The 23,454-nt window shown below is 39.6% G+C and overlaps 1 protein-coding gene across 4 annotated transcripts in view; it reads right to left on the bottom strand.

The window, feature by feature from the left end:
- Nucleotides 1–23,454, bottom strand: part of astn1 (astrotactin 1) — a 369,281-nt gene that overhangs the window by 136,137 nt on the left and 209,690 nt on the right. For all 4 annotated transcript variants that reach the window (XM_027282875.1, XM_027282876.1, XM_027282877.1 and 1 more), the window contains one exon: nt 17,001–17,189. In XM_027282875.1, the coding sequence (XP_027138676.1) occupies nt 17,001–17,189 (189 nt within the window). The remainder of the gene's footprint in view (nt 1–17,000; nt 17,190–23,454) is intronic.

The raw sequence follows: 23,454 nt of genomic DNA, 5'->3' as shown, positions 1-23,454 counted from the left end.
ACTTTAAAATCTAGTGCCCGACTACATCAGTTTGTACGGTAAAGTACAAACCGGTACGGTACAGTAAAAGAACTTGAAAATTACCCCAGAAGTAGCTGGGAACATGTAGAACAAGAAACAGGTGGAGTTGGCAGAAAACAATTTGATTTGTTTATTTAATGACTTTTCTAAATTTGCATATGTATCTTAGAAAAGAGATTATTATTTGATTTCTGAGTTTCCGAGGTGCACTTAAAGGCAAAACATTTTGCGAGATCTCACAAATGTTTTTAGCAGAGATGCTAACATCTTTTTTTTCTTTTTTTCTTCTTCCATGTCCCCTTAGGGGCTCCGTATCAGAAAGAATACGAGATATGAGACAACATTCTGTGTTTATGTTGAGTTCCTAAAGGTCTAGACAGAATTATATCATTATAGATTAGACTATACTAGACTATATTGTTCATATTGCAATGATAGTCCAGTCAATTTCAAAAGAACAATCATTGAAACAGACGTTCTAAACCATCTAAAGTGCATCAAATGTGTCAGTGCTCCACCTGCCCCAAAAAGTACAAAGGCAGCTCAGGTCTGAACACAGAAAGCTTCCCCTGCATATCTGCTGTCATCACCATCAGGAAGAGAGAGAAAAAAATGGGAACAGGCAGAGAAAAGATGAGAAAAATGCAGGAGTCTAAAGAGCATTTAACACAAAGTTCCCTGCAGGCAGGACTTAAAGATGGAGGCAAGAACGATTAGAACATGAAAAATGAAGAAAGGCCGGTCCTCAGAAAAAGAAAGTCCAAATGTGCCTCTCATAGAAAAAAACAAGAATAATAAGAGAGAGAGAGAGAGAGAAGTGGTGAAAGGAGCGAGAGTAATGGTGATGCCAGGCTGGCTGCCTCTCCACTCCTCCATCTCCTCCTCCACGTGTTACCGCCGAGGAGAATAAAATGTTTAAATTTCATCTGTGGGACGACCTTGACGGGACGAGAGTGGAATTACATTTCTGTGGAGAAGAGTGGATGTCGGAGTGGCTCGACGGAAACGGATCGTGCAGGACATGATTAGAAAATGCTGAATAACACGAGGGGGGCTACATGATGAATCACAACTGAACTTCAGTGAGGAGTGCATCTCAGATAAGAGGTGAAGGTGAAGGGATGGCAGGCGTCGTCTCACTAAATAATTTGCCTGAGGTTAAGAAAAGCAAAGTGTGTGCACAAAAGAATGTCAGTGCACTCATTTTAATTGAATATTAGAGTTCATATATAAACGTAAGGAGGTAACGTAACCGTACCCCAGATAAGCAGAAGAAAATGGGTGGATCCATGAAAGGAGTATTTCCTGATCTGACGCCTCTACTGACAGAAGCGCATTCATATTCAGATTGATATGCCTGTTCTCTGAGCAGCCACCACTGTGAGACGTCATGGCTGCAGGCATAGAGAATCTGCTCAGATTTCAAAATAAAATACCCTGTGCAGACTTCAGATCATAAAAGCAGACAAAGAATATATATATATATATGCATATATATTAACTACTTATCCATGGTAGACACACATACAGTAAATCATAAAAAACATAACCAAATCTGAGCAAGTAACAAAACACACTTCTGAAACATTCCTGTTGTGGTTGGAAGCCGCATGAGAACCGACCAAAACAGCGTCTGTGTGGCTGTGCCCACTGGAATCAAAGCGTTGGGCACAAAAAGTTCTTGCTAAGAGGATCGTGGGGCTATAACAACATTTACTTCTGCCTCTGCTTCAAAAGACAAACGTCAACAAGCCTGAGCAGTTCTGACTCTTGTCATGGGGATGAGGTCAGGGTTGATGTACAAAGTGCAGGACTGTGATCCTGCAGGCTCGGGTTTGCATCTTGGATCTTCAGACCGTTGTCAATATTTAACTGAGAGCACAATGTCTCCCTAACCTTAGCTCAACTCAACTCAAACTTTATTTAGAAAGCACATTTAAAAACAACTGAGGTTGACCAAAGTGCTGTACAGGTTAATACATATAATTAATTTATAATACATATAATACCATGATTACAAAAGGTTAAGATAAATGCTAAGATATTTAAACTTGGTTAAAGGCCAGGGAGTGTTTTAGGGAGGATTTAAAAACCTCAAATGATCCAGCAGATCTGATGTGCCAGGACAACTGGTTTTCAGTTTTGTTTTAGGGGTGACAAATAGCAGCTGACTTGAGGATCTCAGAGTTCTGGCGGGGGTATGGATGTGGAGAAGCTCAGTCAAATACGTGGGGGGGGGGGGGTTGAGCCATTAGTGCTTTAAAAACAAACAGTAACATTTTAAAATATCTTCTAAAAGCAACTGGGAGTCAATGTAGCGACGCCAGGACAGGGGATATGTGGTCACGTTTGCGTTTGCTGGTAAGGAGACGGGCAGCAGCATTCTGTACCAGCTGCAGGCGGTGTAAGAGTGAGCGGTCCAGGCCAAAATAAAGCGAGTTGCAGTAATCCAATCTCGTATTAATGAAAGCAAGCTATTTTTCATGACTGAGCTAACCTGGCGATCAAATTTCAGCTTGTCAGATTTTTTTTTTTACAGATGACCGAATGTTTGGAGTAAGGGGCCCAGAAAGCCAGCAGGAAAGTCTGCTGGACCACATCCAAACATTATGATTTCCGTTTTGTTTTCATTTAGATTCAAAAAGTTTGAGGTCATCCAGGATTTAACATCTTTTAGACAATCAAGCAATGTGTGTACAGAATCATTCGCTGTTAAAGGCAAATAGATCTGCGAATGCTGAAACATAACATAACATTAATAAAAGTTGAATCATTCTTTAGTTGCTCCGAGCTGAGTCTGCATTTCACGTACACAAGCTGTGGGGACACAAGTGAAATAAATTGGCAGTGAACATTTTACTGAGACATTCACAACGTTGCCAGATACATTAATCAGTGCCTTCATTCTTCTTCATAATATCTGATAAAAAAAACAGTAACAGTGTTATGGACAATTCTTCAGTTCAGTCAGTGGAGAGAAAGTGGACAGGAGTCCAAGATGTCATATCACAGTATGAGGTATTTGCCATTTGGTTATTAGTCTACACACAAGAAAATATGTTTACCCTTAGCAGTCAAACATTAACACTGTTATGTACCTACCTGTCGTGTCTAGGGAGTGAGACAGCCCAATCCTCTGACTCAGTTACCATAGTTACCATAGTAACTGAGTTCAGAATAGTATGTACAGTACAGCTGCACAGTACAGTGACCCCATAACAATCTAAGCTCTAATGCTGTCCCTACAGTGACCTCAAGACACACGCCTGACCCTGTGGGACCTCATATGTGGCATGCTAGAACAGAACATGTCCTCAAAGGTAGAAGGCAGACTGGCAGAACAACATGTCAGGGAAATAACTGAATCCTCAGAAGATGCCAGACAGTTGGATTTTAAAGGTGTCAAGATAATCATAGTAGCAGTACTATAAAGTAACTTTACTTCATTAATCGTGCACTTTTTAGTGCATTCATGAAAAGAGCCTTCATCTCTTCATTCGTCAGCTCTGAACTGTGTGCACCATTAACCTTCCTGTCATGTTCGGGTCAAATCCGACTGATTTACAACTTAAAATACATAAATATTTTTACAAAATATAGTTACAATAGTTTTACATCTAATTTGCCCTTACGATATCCTCCACACTATGTACTTGAATATGTAAAACTAATGATCACCTCTTTCATTGAATTTTGAGTGTTTTAATCAACCTTGTTACATCTGTGGTGTTCCCAGTCAAAAGTGACCGCCAAAGGAAATGAATGGGTATCCAGACTATATTCATCCATCAGACCGAAAACATCCCCATACACACCACCCCAACTCCCTCACTCATACATGAATATATTAAATACATATACTGCATAACAGAATTCAATATACAAGATGTGGATATTTTGGAAGACTTCATTAGTATTTATAGAGCACTGTGAAAAGTACTGCAGTCATATGGTAACAGCTACCTCCCCACCCAAACCTTTCCCTCAAAACTTAAAATGCCCCGAGTTATCAAACTCTAAGCTGACTCAGACAGACTATTCATTCGCTATGATATCTTTTAGGCTTCCACTTTTGATGAAATAAACCTGACTAAAATGGCTGTTTTGCTGAGCAAGGGAAATGACACAGCTGTCTGGTAGATAGCAGCTTTAAGGCTGCCTGTCCTTTCTTGTGTCTCGAGATGTGTGCGGATGTACGTGCACGTGTCTGTGTGAGCGCACAGGCATATGGGACAACTATCCACACTTGTTTACAGGACTGTAAGTGCCTGTGAGTAGAACATCTGCACCATGTGGATTTCACAATCCTACTGAAACATTTCACGAGGGTGTGATCTGAAGTTTTCGCCTCGAGTCTGACTCGAGACATTAATTTGATGCTTGATCCTCTCTTAAAAGGCGGCAGGCTACAGTGAAACACTTTCATACAACTAGAGATGTGTATTTGTGTAAAAAACATAAATGCAGATAAAAAAAGGAGTTGTTTAAAGCCCCATTGTGTAACTTTTCTACCATAAAATAACAGATTTTAAATCATTTTAATGCTACACCGATGTGTAATCAAGTGAATGGTGTCTCTGATGGACATAGTGAGAGGCAAAGAGACTTGACGAGATGATGTTGGTAAATCTAAGACTGACTTTTAGTGGTTGATGAGAGCTTGGTGAAATAAAAGGCTGAAAGACAGACGCCGAGCTGGGCTGAATGCTGTTGGACTAGTCAGTAATATTAGCTGGCTGCTATGTCTTGTGTTGTTGACCTTGCTTCGTGTTTGGCTGTCAGCAAGTTTTCTTTGTAATGTTGCATATATGTAACATATAAAGTGTGCATTCAGACTTGAGGTGGTTACCTGCTGTACGAGAAAACACTGAATCTTCTCATGTGTTATGTGCTGTGTTTGTTTTACAGTGACATGAAGTATGTTCATGCTCCTAATGCTCTGCTTCTGTGTTTATGAGTAGGCATATTTATAAACACTTCAGAAAATTGTGGCTGCATCAGCATAAAGAAAAGAAAACAACAACAAATCAGTGTAAATGAAATTCCTGACAAACACACTGTATGTATGTTTGACTCCACAGTCCAACAAAAGCACGCCGTGGTGCTGTGTTTCTGAACGTGCTCCTGGGTAAAAACACTAAAAACATATACATTTACACTCGTGGCTCTTCTCATCAAAGTCCTAAACAAAACAGTAAATACATAACACGAGCAATTATTAATGATCTGTTTAGCTGCAATAAAAGCAGAAGCTCAAAATTGACATTGGACACACAGCATCTGTGACAAGCACTTCACTTACCATCACCTATATGATGAGATTAAAGAGACATCTCATAATTACAAGATACAGATCTTATTATAAATCTTTGGTGATGTCTTGCGTGGGTTGTGTAAATCATATATGCGGACTCATAGACTCATGACAGTTCAGAGCGGATGTGAAGCATTTTATTTTATTTTTATTTATCTACTGATTTTCATGATAACTTTTAAATTAAAATCAGGGTCCTTTTTATTACAATGTTCCCATGTTTTAGACTTTAAGTGACTTATGGGGACAAGAGTCTTTGAAATTGATCCAGTACTGAGCAAGAAACATGAAACTGGCTGTAATCAGTGTGCATCGTCTGACAGATCCAGGATTTAATTTAAAAACTTAATGGTAACTACATCTTTTAGATTAAGTTAAGATAGTTTGACATATTCTTTACAAAGGCAGTGGAGAAAGTGTAATGAAGTAGCATGATGATATAAAGTAAAGTACTTGAATAAAAGTATTTAATTACAACACCACATAGGACACAGGACATCAGTCAGGTCTCTGGTGTTTCAGTTCTGAACTGTACACCTGTCCTCTGTCCTGATGTCCACCCTGAGCTTTCTGTGTGGTGCCAGGACGTCTCACTTCTCAGCTTTGACAAAGTCAGTTTGTAGTGTGTGAGGGAATTTTCTATTCTAGCATTACACAGGTTCATACATAACTGTATGTCTCGAGGTCACTGTAGGGACAGTGTTAAATCATAGATTGCTATGGGGACACCAGCGTCTCTCTTTGAGATACAGAGCAGCTGTATCTATCCTCTGACATCATTACTATGGTAACCGATGTCAGAGGATGGAGCTGTCTCACTCCCTCGACACAACAGAAACAGCTACATAACACAGAAGCTTCCACAGGGTCAGGTAACAATGTCGGACCAGTAAGAGTAAATACAGTATATTTATTTGTTTGTAGACTAATGTCCAGGGCATTTGGCCAAGCTTCAATAAACCTTTTTCTTTCTTTCTCTGCACTGACTGAACTGACCAATGATGAATACAATTCTCCACAAAACTGTGAACTTGTGTTATAAAAGACAGCATTCGAAAGTAGAGTGTCATCATCACATCGATATTAAGAAGTCCAGATGACATAAAGAAGCAGTGGTGTATCATTTCTTAACATATCTGCAATCTGATTAGAGACTTCTCAGTGTCTTTGCGGCTCTTTGTTTGCAGATAATCCCGTGGTAATGTGATTTCATGTAAACTGAAACACTCTTGGCTCTGCCTGTGCTGGTGAATGTGCTGACGAGGCTCGATATCAACCGGTTCTGTGGCAGAGCATCCGGACAATCTGTTCCTCATCTCCAACTTCAACTTCAGCTGCTGGAGCAGTTCCACTTCGTTAGACTTGACGAGTTGAATGAGAGTCTCTCGTATCCTTCCGCTGCAGGATTTCACACACACACACACACACACACACAGGCACAAACACACTCGCTTGTGTGCACATAAACAAATGCACAAACAGATTCACACATGGAAAAGTGGAAAAAAGCATGCGGGTGCACACTTGCAGAGAAGACGTTTTGGACATCTGCTCCACGTCTGTCTGTAATTGTCTGGTAACTGAACAAGCAGGAGACATTTATCACCCTGCCTCCCCCTCGCACAGGCACATGACATCTCCTCCAACACCTCCACCCACACCTCCTCAGATCCTTTCTGCTGCCTCCGTATCACAGCTGCTCCACTGTTCACCTCCCTTCGACTACATCTCTACTGTTCCGCCTCCTCCTCCTCCTTGTCATATCAGTTCTTTTTTCTTGATAATCTGCTCCTCTCACCTCCTCTGCTGTCATCTCTTCTTTTTTATTGTCTCACCAAACACCTACCCTCCATTTTTATTTTTTATTTTATTTTTTTGGCGACGCATGCACTTTCTTCATCTGTCCATCTTTTGTTTAATGATTTCAACTCTCTCCTCTGCCCACCACTCTTTTCGTTTTGGCTGAAGGCTGGACTCGTGCCTTACTGTCACTTCTTGACCTCCTCTGTCTCACAGCTACAGCAGATTTGGCAGGAGACAGAAAAAGAGGTCACGAAAAGAAAAAGAAGGAAACATTAAGGAGAGGCTCTCAGATGTTTCCACGGGTGTCACAGAGCCACATTCAGTCAGAATAACATTGACCTGTATGAATCACAATCCGTAAATAACAACAATAAAATTGTTATATTAGATTTTTTATGATTTTAATGTAGAGTCGCCACCAAATCTGTTTATCTGACCCAGTTAATAAAGAACTAGTAACCCTTTTTTATCAGTGATGTTTGTACTCTCAATGTAATTCAACATGCCATCCGTGTCCTTTCAAGATTTAAATAAAGGTTGAATAGATGATGTTTAACCCTGTAGACACCAGCAGGATTCTTAAATGTTGCTGCAGTCAACTGAAAAATCAAATGAACATTCCTTCCTCCTTAATCCAAACTGTCTGAAAAACAGAAAGAAACAAGCATAAGTGTTTTTATTTGATACAAAATCTGTGGCATTTGTAGCTTTTTAGACAGGAATTCTGCTTATTTAAACAACATAAGGCAAAGCAATTTATATGATGACAGTCATCTTAAAAGAAGAGAAGTAACGTTGGGTCAATTTTATGAGTATGCAATCCTTAGTGTTTCTTCTCCTTTGGATCAAGTCAGTATTCAGAGACTGACAACAAAAGAAATCCTTCACTAAGTTTTCAAAATAAAATAGAATCAGCCCACATCTCAACCCACACAACAGAAATGTGATATTAGATAGTGCTTCTGGCAACTTCTGAAAAATAAATGTATAAGTTTAGAGCCTAATGAATGGGTTTAAGGAAACTTTGCACAGATGTTTTGTCGGTAAGGTACTGGTTACCGGTCACCCCGGCAGATCGCCTCCCACCAATGAGCTTGGTTCTGCTTGAGATCTTTTTGGCCTTATTACACAGAGACAGCTAAAAGAGTGACAGGCAATGTGGGGAGACAGAGATGGGGAATGACATGTGCTGCAGCAAGGACTGAGCCTTTGTACATGGGGCAGATACTTAAACAAAGTTTTTCCCTGCCATCGTCGCTTACTCATGGTGGGAATTGTTGGGTCTCAATTTTATAAAGAGTACGATCTAGGAACAATATAAATGAAATTGAACAGAAAATTTGTCTGTTAATTCATGTAATAAAAATTCAATATGTGTTAAAGTCGGTGCAACATGGTCAGTCCTCCGACTTTCCAACTTGTTTCCTGGGAAACAGCATCTGCCTCCCACCTAGTGAGAACCCAGTAGGTCGGTATGTGATTCTTTTTTATGATACTCTGTGGGGGTCAAGATCTTGCTCAGGACTAACTCTTACAGAATCCTTAAGATTGTAAAGACAGGGTTGCTTATGGTGGAGATATGTTGTAATTGGTAAGAGGAAACCCAGATCTTAAAGTTATGATGTATATTTCTGGTTCAGGTTACTGATGACAACTTAAACATCTAAAATACAAGGTGCTCCGGGGTCTAGAGGGTCAACGACATTTAATATATGTACATCCTCTTATCATATATATTGCATATAAAATTGACTTGAAATGTTTGTTATCTGTGAATCAACAGTGTCTGGTAGCCCTGAACACAACAGAGAGTTTAACATTCATGACTTGTTATTTGGCATTTAATCAGTAATGATCTGATCACTGGATATTCTGCTTTTGAAGATGAGAGATCTTGTTTCCATGTTCCATTTATTAAAGTTTTCTGACCTTTCTGCTCACAGTGGTAAAAAACAAAAAGCTAATTATTAGTTAACTCATTAAATGATGTGTGTTTATTAGTGTAAATAAAGCTATTCCTTCATGTTGGAGGTGCTGCTGTGGGTGTTAATACTCAATATTCAAAACAAGTCTCAGTGGAACAGTATATCTGATTTACATTTAGTGACATTTAGTGTTTTTCCATTGGAAATGGTATTGTTCATGGTATATTGCATGAAAAGTCTAAAGTCTATGATGCTTTTCGGGGTTCTAGTGTCTGCCTTGGCAGAAACATACAAGACTAGACCTGGACCAAGTGCTAAACATGTGAAATATTTATTGTAGACTGAATATCTTTAGGCTAAAAGCAACATGACATTTCATGTTCTCAGAATGTTATTTCCAGGGTCACACACTGGAAGAATTCTGAACAATCTATTTGCTGATATATCAGTTTGATAAACAGGGAACTCGCTCCACATGAAGCTGCACAGAGCCAATCATGTCCAACTATCACCGAAAACCTGTACTGATATGAATTCTTTCTAAGGCATGAACATACATAAATCAGATTCAGGTAGGATTAAGACAGGGGATGTCGTCTACTTGGACCAAAACCAGAAAACAAGTTCCCATAAAATGCTAATTGATATGGATGATATCAACACATGCAGTTTTTACATTTACAGAAATAATGACTCTTTAATAAATAAATAAATAAATGTTCTTCACATTTCTTCATGTACATTCAATTTACTGCTCCTAGTATTCATATTGTATTTGCATGAATTCCTTATATGTATTTGTACATATGATATTATATTTATTTGTATATACCCCTTCTCTACATGCAGTGTCTCTTTTTATATAGTTCATTTTGTTTCAATTTATGTAAGCTTGTTATTTTTTTTGTAAAAAAAATTAAAAAATACAAATACAGCACTTTTTTGTGTACAGTATTATACATCTATACCTCCTTTGATTTGATTTTTTTTTATTTTTGACTTTTATGCAGCATGCGCATATTTCATTTTACTAAGAAGAAATATTTGTAATATGTTAAATAGACTGCACTTATGAGTCCTTTCCAGTTTTCTGACCACCCAGAGCCCCAGTAGACTCTGTAGCTCATTCACCCATTCATTCATATACTGATGGCACTGGCTGCTATGTAAGGTGCCAACTGCTCATCAGAGCTAATCATTCTCACACATTTCATACACATTCACACACCAATGACACAGCCTTTGGGAGTAAATTTGGGGTTCAGTATCTTGCCCAAGGACACTGCAACATGCATACCGGAAAAGCCCGGGATCGAACCACTGGTCTTCTGATTAGTGGCCGACACACTCCACCTGAGTGGGTCTCCTGAGTCACAGCTGCCCTAGTTCTATCGTCTCTTAACATGAGGTATGGCTGATCAGGGTAAGAATTTGTTATTAGTTTCAATGGAATTAACCCAGACAAACATATATAAGGAAGTCAGAACAATGAGGGGAATTCGATGGACAAATGTATTTTTTAAAAAAATACATCAAATTAAATTTGTTTGCAGTAATTTTACAGATTTTTACTGCGGAATGTTGAATAGTCTAAAAATCGCAGAAATCTATCGAAGTGAACAAATTCCCAGCTGGTAACCAGGCAGGGCAGGTGGTGCTAATCTGAGAAATGTGTGTTGTGTGCGGGTGTGGAGGGAGGCGTGTGGGTCAGGGCTAGTTTCAAATAAGTCCTCCCATGTCTTTCCTGCTCTTCCTCACCGACCCTCACCCCCTCCTCTGCTCCACTCTCTTCCCCCCCGGAGCGAGACTTCCTCTGCTGCTTCTCCTTTTTTTCAAATGACAGACTCTAATAGAATAAATAAGGCACCTATTTTTACCTGGCTGCTGGCGGGGTGATCGCACTTACACATACAGCACCAGCATGCAACACCGGTTGGTCGAGAGCTGACACCCTGACTCGGAGACGGAGGGTGGGAGGAAAAGTAGAGAAAGAAAGATGGAGTGCTACAGGAAACAAAAGTCTGTTTACTGGAGACACACCTGATTTTTTTTTCTTTTTTTAATCTGTATACACTATTACACTAATTTGATTTGACATTTAACAGTTTAACAAGCTCGATGATGTCACCTTTGTTTTTGAAGCATATTCGAATTTTAATTGCTGTTGGAGTGTTTTGACAGAACTCCAAAGCATCTAATTATTTTGAGGCGAACTGGTCTCTACAATTTCTCCATGTGACAGCTCACTAAGTGAACGAGAGACGGAGTGAAGCTAAAGAAGGCAAATTATATTCACGTCCACTCTGTGTGTTTGTCTATGCAGGCATTTTGAGTGCCTTTGCTACTGTCTTCATGAGTGTTTTAAGGACGTTTGGGGACATTCTGCAGTCTCTTTGTTGACATGAGTGAGATTCTTCTTATACTGTAAACAATGGAACTGTGTCGTATTCTCTCCATTTTAAGAGTTTTAAAACAGTTCTGAACATAAACTATAATTAGAAATAAATAAATAAATACCAAGTGGCTTAGTAACGTGGTGAAGCTACTTTATGTTGGTGTTTTGCTTTGGAAATCATTTTCTCTCATATGTTCAGGGGTGGGCAGCTGTGATTCAGTCAGTAGAGAACCGGAGGGTGGCAGTTCAAGTCCAGCTCAGACCATGTTACAGAGTGTGGACCGGCAGTTCGAGCAAGCCATCAAACCGTTCGGAGTGCAGACTATAGGGCAGCATCACTCTGACATCTCTGTACTTGTCTGTGTGTATTATGGACCTATGTATGTATGATTACATGATGACTAACAAAAAGGGGTGAATACATTATGTAAGATAAATAATGTATCGGACTGCTACAGCAACAATCTTTATCGTCCTGAGTGCGCATCAGGTTGGAGATCGAAATCAGCGTATTAGTCTTAAAGCTGCATTCAATGATTTTTGGCTACCTGGGGGCAGCAGAACAAACGGACACACACTGAGTCATATCTGAATATTTACTCTCCTTTTAGCTCTGTTTTAGTCTTTTCCTTGGCTCACTGGTTACTCACTAACTTTGTTTGCTTGCCATCTGATGCTTGGCAGGTAGCCTAAGCTGAGTTTATAAAGGCTTTGTTGCTGAAACTGCTGCCGGAGCAGAGCAGTGAGACTGAAAACCAAAACAGTAAAGCTGCCAGGGCTGAGCTAAACTGCACAGTTGGGTGATAATTGTTTGAGCTCTTCACAAGATGGGACACTTTTTACATTGCATGAAAACATTTGACTCATTTTCACTGTGAGAAATATTTCACTGTGAAGCTTTAAACGTTATAGCGTCCATTCATTGCATGTGGCAGAAGGAAGGACTGCATTAGTCTATAAAACCATATTGCATTCATTGAATTTCCACTAAAGTTGCTCCAAACAGCCTCTAAACGTCTTTAACTTTGTGATCAGAGCTGAGAAGCAGCAGCTTTCTGGCTCTTCATGTCTGATCTCTGGTGTGGTAATTGAGGTCACGTGTCTGACAACAGGAAACTCATATCACATCGTAGTCCGGGGACGAAAGTGCTATTAATCACCCGGACAAGGCATCATGGCTAACACACACACACACACACACACACACACACACACACACACACACACAGACTGACCATGGTTAATGAGCTATGGCTGCATCTCTACAAACATGACTGCCACAGCAGTGATAGCTGGCGCTTTGTGTTTGTGTGTGTGTGTGTGTGTGTGTGTAGATGTGTGTGAGTGTGCATGTGTGTTGTTTTAAAGTTCCTGGGTCATTAGGAAACAACTGGTGTAAGTCTTCAATTAACTCTACAGACTGTGACACACAGTGTGCTCTGGTCTTCTGAGTTATAATTCACAGTCGATGCACAGTTGCCACAGAATATCACAGTTCCTGAGACGCCTTTCATTGATTCTGTATTAAAGTGAAAAAAGCACACCGGAGGAGTGGTTGTCTTAGGTAACGGTGTCATTTTGTATTTATGAGAATTCAAAAGCAGCCCACACAGTGCACGATTTATAAACAAATATCGCTAATTCACACAGATGAAGAGCTTTGAGCTGCTACAGGGACAGCAAAAAGCAGAAGGGCCAACACATCCAGTATCTATATGTTTTTCTTTAAATAGGTTCCCATTCCATATGTAATTATGAACCATACTGTATACATAAATAAGCCCTAAAACTGCTGGCAGATGCTGAGCCCCAGGCGGCTAAGCTGCAGAAAATGATCAACCCGGCTCCTCACTGAATATGGAGGGAGGCTGCAGTCGGGAACATCTTGTATTTGGAGCAAAGGGCGAGGACATGGATCATCAAACTCTCCTGTGAGCTCATTACTCCCTCCAAAAGGCCAGGACGTTTCCAAGAAGCCAGAAACAGATTAAGAAAGATGACTCTGATTTCACTTTTTTTTTTGCCAATGGAATCTATTTCTTTTCCTTGAAACGGATGGTCCTGGACCAGGTTGAGACAGTTTCCCACTTAGATTGAATCATTTCAGGGTCGTCACAGCCTGATGTAATCGCTGTGCTTTGTCTGACAGGAACAATGGATTCTGGAAAGATTTCGCACCAGTTCAGACAATCGGATTTCCACTCCCACGTGGACCAAATTTGATGTTTTTATTGTTGCTCTTGACAATGAGAATGCATGGCCTCCTGTTACGACCACAGGCTGGACAATAGCAGCCAACACAATGAAGAGTTGTAAATAAATACTAATTATTATGGAAGCAATTCTTGGTAATTATTTTGACTTTGAACAGTGGCAACAATGCATGCACAGTCTGAATAGTGGTGGTGACATGGAGTAAGCCTGTGCGTCGACAAAGTTTTGCTAATTTGTGACTCAATGCTTCATTTCACAGGTCCAGAGTTTTCTAATTTCTCAAGAAATGATGATGTCATTTTATAGAGAAAGCTCTGAGCATTTATTTAAGCTTAGTTAGAATATGTTCATTTAAATGCCTGATGCCTAGAAATAGATGACACTAGAAATTAATTAGCAGTGGAACCAAGTTTTATATCTATTTATCGCCTTTCTGAAAACCTTCTATGATGTTTGCATCTGAGCATTTTCAGGAAATTCTGTCATTTTATAGAACATGTCAAATAAAGTTGCAGATGTGCCAATAATACTATTACTTGCATATCTTGAGGACTGTAGAAACCGTGTTGTGAAGTGCATGTTCAGTCCAGGCGATGTAGCTTGAATTGAATAAAAAAAATTACAAAGCAGAATCTAAGCATAGTATTTTTGTGATTGTGTTTAATCGTTTAGCAGCGCCTGTGACCAGTGTGTCAGAGGTGGCTGAAAATGAAGAGTAATGCACTTTTCACGAGGGCGGAAAAACTCAGTCATCTAATGCCATCTGTCAGCGTAGAGGTAACTGTGAGCGAACAGAGCAGCGCAGCAGGGGTGTCCTTGGACAGAGCAAGGGAAGGGAAGAAAAGTGGCTGAGGCAAACAAAGGAAACGAGCGCAGACAGTTTGGAGCCGTTGAGGTGAGGCAGCGAGGAGAGACGGGCTATTACTTATCGCTGCTACGTCTTACTGAGAAACCAAGAACAGGTGACAAAAAGATGGATGGCTGACATATGCTGGCATTTTGAGCAATAAAACAAAAAGGGAAACCATTTCGCTTCTTTGATTGTTCATTTAAGCTCGAGTGTTTCAAGTGCTGCTGGAGAGCACTTGTGTAGTTTACTGTAATTGCTTGAAATATAACAATGCTGATTATAGTGCAAAGCCACACTATGATCCACCAACACACACCCCCATTCAGTGTGAGACTTCCAACAGAAGGTAAAGTCGTTGTAGCATTGTTTGTAATGTGCTACATACAAAGTCTGGCCAACAAACAGATGGAAATATAATGTGACATAGCTGAAGAACACTGTAATTTACACTAACAAATCTGAATTAATTACATTCAACTCAATAGTAATTGGTAAATGGACTGTACTTATATAGTGCCTTTCTAGTCTTCTAGTCCGACCACTCAAAGCACTTTACAGTACGTATCTCATTCACACATTCATACACTGATGGCATTGGCTGCCAACTGCTCATCAGTTTGAGGAGCTAACCATTCATACACATTCACACAGGCACAGCCTTCAGGAGCAATTTGGGGTTCAGTATCTTGCCCAAGGACACTTCAACATGCAGACTGGAGGGGACCGAAATGTTCACTGGAAGGCCGCTGAACAAGTATTTTTTGTCTGGCTATTAAAATGTGTAAATTAAGACAGCTGTATTTACATTTATCTGAGAGCATGTGTTACATAGATGAATGTCTCAGTGTATGCACATTTTAGTAACACTTTATATCATGCATTATGAGCATACTAATAATGTATAGTGATAGGAGCACTCAGAACAATAATCATCAATCAAAACTTTTAGAAGGTCATACTCTTTCATAAGTATGTTTATAATGCATTATAGGCATACTTACAATGTGTTATACTGTTCTTATAGCAATATATCTTTTTAATTAAATAGGATGTATATTATAATGTATCATTATAGTTATGCGCAAGTACGCAAATATTCATAATGCTTTATAACAATAATCAGAACATGTTATAAAGTAAAGTATTCTTTAATGTTTTAAGGGTTTTGGTTAATAATGCATTATAGACATACTTAGGTGTTATACTGTGTATCAACGTAGTTCAAATCATTAGAATAATGACAATGCTTCATTTTTGGTTTATAATGCATTATGGACATGGGCTGTTAGCCAAGTGTCAACATTTTTAAACATTAGCACAGATATAACTAACTACGTTGTTGTATGGATACTGAAGCAATAGTCAAAGTCAAATGAATGTTAAATGTCATATGCAGAACAGAAGCAGCTGTACATGAACTTAAAATAAATTAATGTTTCCTAAATGGGGTGCAGTTGACCCTGAGGTGCTTTAGGAATGTGCCAAGGGTGCAGGAAATTAATTAACATTAAATTAATTTCAATATTGTTGTTCACCTCATGTTAAAATGAAAAAAAAAATACATTTGACTTATTGAATGCTATTTTTTTTAGTTAAATATTTATCTGCACAACGACATAGTGCAGTCTAGAAAGTTCTACTTTTTCACTGGAATGAATTCTATGGTGAATTCTATTTTAGCTCGAAATGTTGCAGGTGCATGATGTGTGGGTGAGGGTGGGCATGGGGTTTGTCATGAAAAGAGATTGTTGAGGGGTGTTGTAGTGAAGAAAGTCAGAGAAATAAAAAATATCCGATATGAGCTTTCAGGATTTAAAGATACATTTCAGTTAAAACTAAAAAAGTACTGAGGTTAAATATGCAGCCCTTCAAAATGAGAAGTGCTGGACTGTGTTTTATGGATGCCCACACAGCATCCTAATTCCCATAAAAGATCTACCCGAACATTCTACAAGGGGTACTTCCATAAAGTGCAGAAAAAAAAAATAATAATAATTTAAAAAAAAATCCTGATGGTTGAAACAAAGGCCTTGAGAGCATTTCTGAAAGACTGCCACCCTGGGAGCCCATTACACTTCTCCACAACAGAGTACGAGTGAAAAAAGAAAAGAAAAAAGAGAGCAAGAGAAGAGCTTTGTTAAAAGAGGTCCCATGTGAGGTTTAAGTATTTCTCCTGGCAAGCATTATGCTGCAGCTGAAGTATGATCAAGAGTCCTGCCAATACTAAATTTATAACATAATAATCCAGACACACACACTCAGCATTATGAGCCTCTGTGCATTTTGTGGGGTGACAGATTATGAATCTGTACAATCAATGAATATATAAATATCTGCAGGGATTAAAATGTGTTCCTCATACATCCCACACAGTCACAACCACACAATGATGCAGAGGCCAAAAATCGCTGTTCCTTGTTTTCATTTCTAGATACAATTCGAAGAGATACACTCACTACGTGGGAGTCTGTGTCCTACCTTTGCTAATATCCTGGTACTCCAGCCACAGCTGTCTCTGGACCTGTTTGTTAGGGTACCAGATGGTACAGGACTCCTGGAAGCCGTACACCGCCTCCTGCACATAGTGGTTCCCGAACTCCCTGAGGATCGAGACAAAGTCGCTCCGCTGCGTTGCGCCGTCCAGAGAATGGATGGCCGAGCTGAAGGCTGTGTAGTGGGAGGAAAAAGAAGAAGAAGAAAAAAAAAAGATTGAGGTGAATTATTTCTGTTAAAACAAAAACACAGAACGAGAATCGGAAAAAAGGAGTTTGGGGTTAGTAGAAAAATACAGGAATGTGTTTTGTTTGCTCAGCTACTCGCTAACTTCTGATACACTCTGAATCTTTTGGAAAGGGAGGTGTTCTTGATTTGTCCTACCCTGAAGACACAAAGCTGGAGAGTCCCTCTGGCTTTGCATGGATCACAGATAAATTCACAGGCTGCTTTGGAACCAACTAAAGGAAGTCCCTTCTACAACTACTCTACACTACAGAATAAGAAATCCAACCGTGAAATTACTGTACACTGTATGCATGATGTATATGTAATACTGTGTCACATCATCACTCTACATTCATAGTGATACTTTACACACCTTCAGCTTCTGACTGTTCTGGAGGTCTGCTGTTCGAAATAACAATGTGAAATAGATGCTAATCAGACAAATCAGAGAAGTAGTACTGTATATGTGATATTAATGATAACAACTAGTGGATTTGCATGATTATTTCAGCCATCTAATTCTCATCATTATGATCATCACCAACACCAAGCCACGCCAAGCATTCATTTGTTGGGGCTTCAACTTCAGGTGTTACACCTGGCATGCGTCAGACCACCCTCACCGAACGCAGGGCGTTAAGTAAGTCTAAGTCTGAGAAGCTGACAGACACAATTGCCAGATGGATAGCCAAGGGCTGTAGACCGATTAATATTGTCGAGGACACGGGCCTCGCAGAAGTTTTGAAAGTGGCAACTTTGAACGCATTCTACAAGCCACCATCGAGAGGCACAGTGATGACTAAAATCAACGAACTATGACGCAGGAGGCTACTGGACCTCCGTGAGTAACAACAATGATCTGGATGTGACAGTGCATCACACCACTAAAACCTAGGAACTGAAGTTGTTTGCTTTAACCGTAAAACAGAAGAGCGTCACTTTGCAGAGGTATGTGCTCAACAGTTTCAAACCGTGGCACACAAATGGAAAATTGAAGGAAAAATCACAGCTGTAGGGATGGACGGTGTACGCAATATGACAGCTGCGGCTGAACTGCTGCCATATGAGCACATGCCCTGCATCGTTAGTAGATAAATAGTGGATTTGCGATTGTGTTGGCCAAGTGTCGCAAAATTGTTGATTATTTCAGACACAGCACAGCAGAAACCATGGACCTTCAAGCACAGCAAGCGGCCCTGGAACAGCAGCAGGAGCCACTGATGCAAGACGTGCCAACGAGGTGGAATTCCACGCTGGAAATGATCAAGCTCCTGAACCGCAATCAAGCAGCAATCAAAGCAACCCTGGACCAACAACACCACAAACTGGTTATGATGACTCCTCCAGAATGGGGCAAACTGCAGAGACTGAGCACTCTTCTAGAGCCCTGCAGGCAAGGAAAGCACATATAACGTGCAAATTGAAAAATTAAACTGAACTGATCAAGCTCAAATTGAATGTTAAACTGATTTGCCAGCATACCAACTGCTGTTCAAATAACTTTTACGTATGTGTGTGTGTGTGTGTGTTCTGCTGCAGGTATGTAACTGAGATTCTGGGTGGAGAGGCCTATATCTCCTGCTCAGTAGTACTGCTTGCCCTATGCCACCTGCATCAAGTGATGAAGGTTTATGAAGAAAACCCTGCATATGTGGTGAGATTTAAGACAATCTTCATGGAAGACCTAGCCTCCCGCCAAAGAAATACTATCAATGCATGGCTCAAGCTTGCAACGGCGCTGGATCCATGTTTTAAAGAAGAGTCTGCAGAAAGAGGGAAAGGGAAGAGGTGTGGACTCACTTGGAGGCATGCTTTATGAACAATCACCCAGAAGGTCTCTGCTGACTTCTCAAGATGGACCACCAACTCACCTTGCTAAAGATGGGCTCAGATTCAGAGTCAGATGAAGAGGTGCAACCTGACAGAGACATACACAGGTACAGAGCAGACCCAAGCATAAGTATGGAGGACTGCCCCATGCAGTGGTGGGCTGCTCATTCAGGAGGGGGCTGGCCCTGCTTGCCCGCAAATATCTAGCGACTTCTGCATTTAGCAACTGGCTAAAAGATGAATAAATAAAAGGTAAAAGGGCCACATGGAATTGTGTGAAAGTGGAGTTGTTTGTTCAAAAAGTATTTGCTAAAAAAAAAAGAGCAATGGCTAAGTTGCCAAAATTGTTCAGAATTAAATATTTTTTTTGGATATGTCATTAATAAAAAACAATGTAATATCCGGTTCTTGTCATTTTCTGAGAACAGTACACAGAAAATGTGAATTTTTCAGTCATATTTAGGATTGTGACTAATCGAAATTAATTCAAGAAACCTTGTGATTAATTACATTAATCATTGTTTGACAGCCCTACTTAGTATTAGAATGATGAAGTGTGTCTTTAATTGACATGAAGTCAATGTGATTTCTATAAGCAGCAAACTTAAGTGTTGAAGAGCTGCTTTATCATTATCTTACTTTTTTTAACTGCAGGTATTTGAAGTGTCTTAAACAGGTTTTTATTCATAAACCTTTTTTAACTGTGTGCTGAGGGCTGATTGTACACAGCCCACATATAGACATGTTAGACAGCCTCACGTAAAAAAAAAGGAAGGGAATCTCACCATACTCATACAGAGTGATATCCTCTTGATATTAAAACAATTTCAGCAGTGCTGTGTTCACGGTGCTGTTTTATAATACCTGACGAAGGATCAGAGGACCAGCGTTTGGTGTGAATGAATAATGCAGCATGAGTGACTTCGGCATAAAATGAATCACAATTTTCTATGAGCTTGGAGCAAAAACACATTCAATCTGAATGCCACAACTATTACGTTTACAATTTGCCAACTCTGCCTTTATTTTCTTATCAGCATTTTATTACCTCGCTCTGCTGTCTGCTCTGACAGGTAGAGAAATGCATGATGTGTTTGCATTGGTCATTGTAGGCCTTGTGGTCATTATAATGATGTTGAATGCAGCATAACAGCAGCTTAGAGTGGGAGACAAGACAGTCAGTGAACTGACAGTAATGGAAGTAATGGGTGACCTTTACATAGTTCAAACCATGTCAGTCAGCTGTTCATTTAGGCCAAAATACCACCTGAATCTGTAGCAGTGCAAGCTACAGGTCTTCATGTGTCCACCCAAACTCATATGGGTCCTGGGTTTAAGGGTTTCTATTCTATTACCATAGATCCAAGGTCTGTTTAACATTATGTGTAATACCTGAGTGGATCTGAGGAGACAACTGTACAGCTGACCTGATCTGTCACTGTGACAACAAGCCAACTTAAAAATAAAACAATATCAGGGTCTTTTTCGGTTCAGGCACACATTTTTGGACCTTTAGCATTTGTTATAAAAATTGGGATTATACTGGGGTTCAGATGTTTTTAAATCATATAATGTGTTTCTATTTCTTACATGTATTGTGGACACTTCCCCTTTATTTGCGTTTTTGCTGAGGCTGGCAGGGAGAGATAAAATTCAGCTGTATGTATAAGTTGAGGAAGTTCAGAATAGAACAAGGGTCGGGGACAGGTCAGGGAGGTGTCCTTTAAACAAGGGGTTATTCTGCTGACTACTGATTAAGAGAACTAAGAAAGACGTTATGATGCTATCTGTATCTGTGGGGAGGTGTCCGAGACAGCCCATTAGAGAGTATTTAAGAACAAACTGTCAAGGCTCTTCGGGGAGTCTTTTTCTCTGTAACCCTTTTGTGTGTTGCACTGTTAAACGCACCTTCTTGTACAAGAATAATAAATTCAACTTAAACTTTGATGCTTTGAATCCAGTCTTCCTTATCGAAGGGTCACTCTTAAAAAATTCCCATAATAGCGTTTGTTACATTCACTTTTGTTACATTCACTGTTAAATTAAAACTATTTCCTGCTTTTGTGCTCTTGCTGACATCATCAGCGTTGTTGCAGGATGTGTCATGTACAGTATGGGCAGGGACTGTACTGTGTTGAATATTTTATGCAGAGTTGAAATTGTTTGCTTCTGTAAAGCTTCTAGGATTCATTTTCTTTGTGTTTTTATCAGTTTTATCATAAGTGCGTAAACCAAAGACGCACATAACCTAATTCCTGCCTGGATATGACAACACAGTGCTCTGCTGTGTTACAGGGAGACGTCAGAATGACTCAAAGGTTAGAGATGAGTGTTTCCATTTTTATTTAGACCAGGAGAAGTGGCAGTCAGAACCTCAGGGTTAAGGTTTCTTTTTATAGCTAATTTACCCAGTGGATCTCCCTCAGGGACTTTGTGTCCTTGGAGAGACCTGAGCTGAAATGAGGTTTTTACCCACAATGGTGTCTTCCATAAAGCTGTGTATAACTGTGTGGATTTAGTGGATTGTTAGCATAATGGTGAGTTAAGTGGAAACAAGGAAAGAATATGTCACCTCTAATTTTAGTGAATTTACCGACTGGGCTGCGCTAACCAGAAAATAAAGTCCATGAGAAAGCACGTTTGATATGATGCATTGACCGCACTGTAACAAAATGACCATGTGCTCACTGGGATTCTCTCTCAGCAAATATTGGAAAGCAAAAGTGCAATAGCAATTTATCATTATCATTTCCAGGAGAAGCAGTATTAATATCTCAGCACTCACGCTCTGCTCGCTCTTACTTCTCCTGTAAAATTAAATTAGGAGGCCACTGAAGTGAGAGACAGAGAGCGCTGTGAGAATGAGCGATGGGGGCTTTGCTATCAGATGTAAAAATCAGTAGCCTCGCCCCTCCGGTGGCTGTTGAAATATGATGAGCTAAAGTGGGAAATGGGAGTAAAAAAGATGGAGGCTTCTGAGTGAAGGGAAAATAGAAACTGTATCCTCAGCAGACGTGGCAGCTACTTTCAAACCGCAGCAGTGCCATTGGAAATGCATTAGAGGTGACATGGCTGTATTTACAGTAGGATAGTTGCACTTATGAGAATGGAAAGTATTTATGATGGATATATGAATAATGCATACACTTAAAACATGAATATAATGCAAATTAAGAAATGACACTCTTCTTCCAGGCAGGCAGAGTGATTGAATGCAATCTTTCAACACATCTTGAAACGAAGCCAACAGAAGAACAAGTCAAGTTATGTAGCGAGGCAAATCAAAAGAAAAAAGGCAGATGTATTTTCATAGAATAATACATTTAGTACTGAGAAACCCAGCAGTATCATCCCTGACGTGTCAGCAGCCAGGAGCAGGCTTCAGAAGAAGTATTGCTTGACTAAATACCTATCCACAGTTATCTTATTCTGTGAAGTTTCCATGGCAGGCACTGTCAGCAAGCCTCGGTCTTGCCATGGATACAAAGCTTTGTGATATGTGGCGGGCTATCAGAGACACAGAAAAAGACAAGGAGAATAAAGTGAAAGCTATGGAAGCCCAGGGAGGCAAGTCTGATCTAAATTGTTTTCTCTCCTGTGTTTAAAAGCATGTGAGAAAAGGTGTTGCCAGGATCGTCGATCTAAATTCCTTACATTCTTTTCATCTGTGAAACAGGTGGAGAAAAAATGTTTTCCCGGGATCATTTTTCCAACTGTGAAAAAGAGGTGAGAAAAAGTTTTCTCCACCTGTTCCACACACAGGGACAAAAAACAAATCAGAACTTAGAAAGTTTTTTTTAAGTCATAAAAACAAGAGAGAAAACTATTTAGAAAACACGTCATTATGACTTTCTTTAATAAATGATGAATCAATAACTCATTCTATTTAACCATTCATTATTGTACTGCTAAAAACAATTACATGTCAATAAAGAATGTTTACTTTTATTAATGATACAATTGTTATTTATTAATGTCAAAACCACCAATACATATAATACACATTTCACGTCATGTTAACACATTGTTTCATTATGTTTGATAATCAGACCTGTTATGGCAGGTTTATAACAGGTCGTGTTGTCTTGTTTAATGTCAACTTGTAATAACAAATATATCTCAAACAAAGTCGACTTTTTAGTGACAATTAAACAAGTGACACTTACTGTAATGACAATGGTTACAGAGATTCATAAAGATGACATGATGTTCATGCCAGGTGACTCTTCAAAGTGTTACCCTAGGTATTGTAAAGTTGACTAACAGTCATTGACTTAATGTTTATATATGCTTTATACACTATATACGCCAATTTATTCAGCAATTGTAAAGTTTATAAATGTGGGTCGTGACAACACAGGCTGTGTTTATAGACACACTA

Source organism: Larimichthys crocea, chromosome X, assembly GCF_000972845.2.
Source record: "Larimichthys crocea isolate SSNF chromosome X, L_crocea_2.0, whole genome shotgun sequence".
In the NCBI taxonomy this organism is placed as follows: Eukaryota; Metazoa; Chordata; class Actinopteri; family Sciaenidae; genus Larimichthys; species Larimichthys crocea.
Note: the sequence above shows the minus strand (reverse complement) of the source record. Positions and strands in the feature narration are given on the sequence as shown.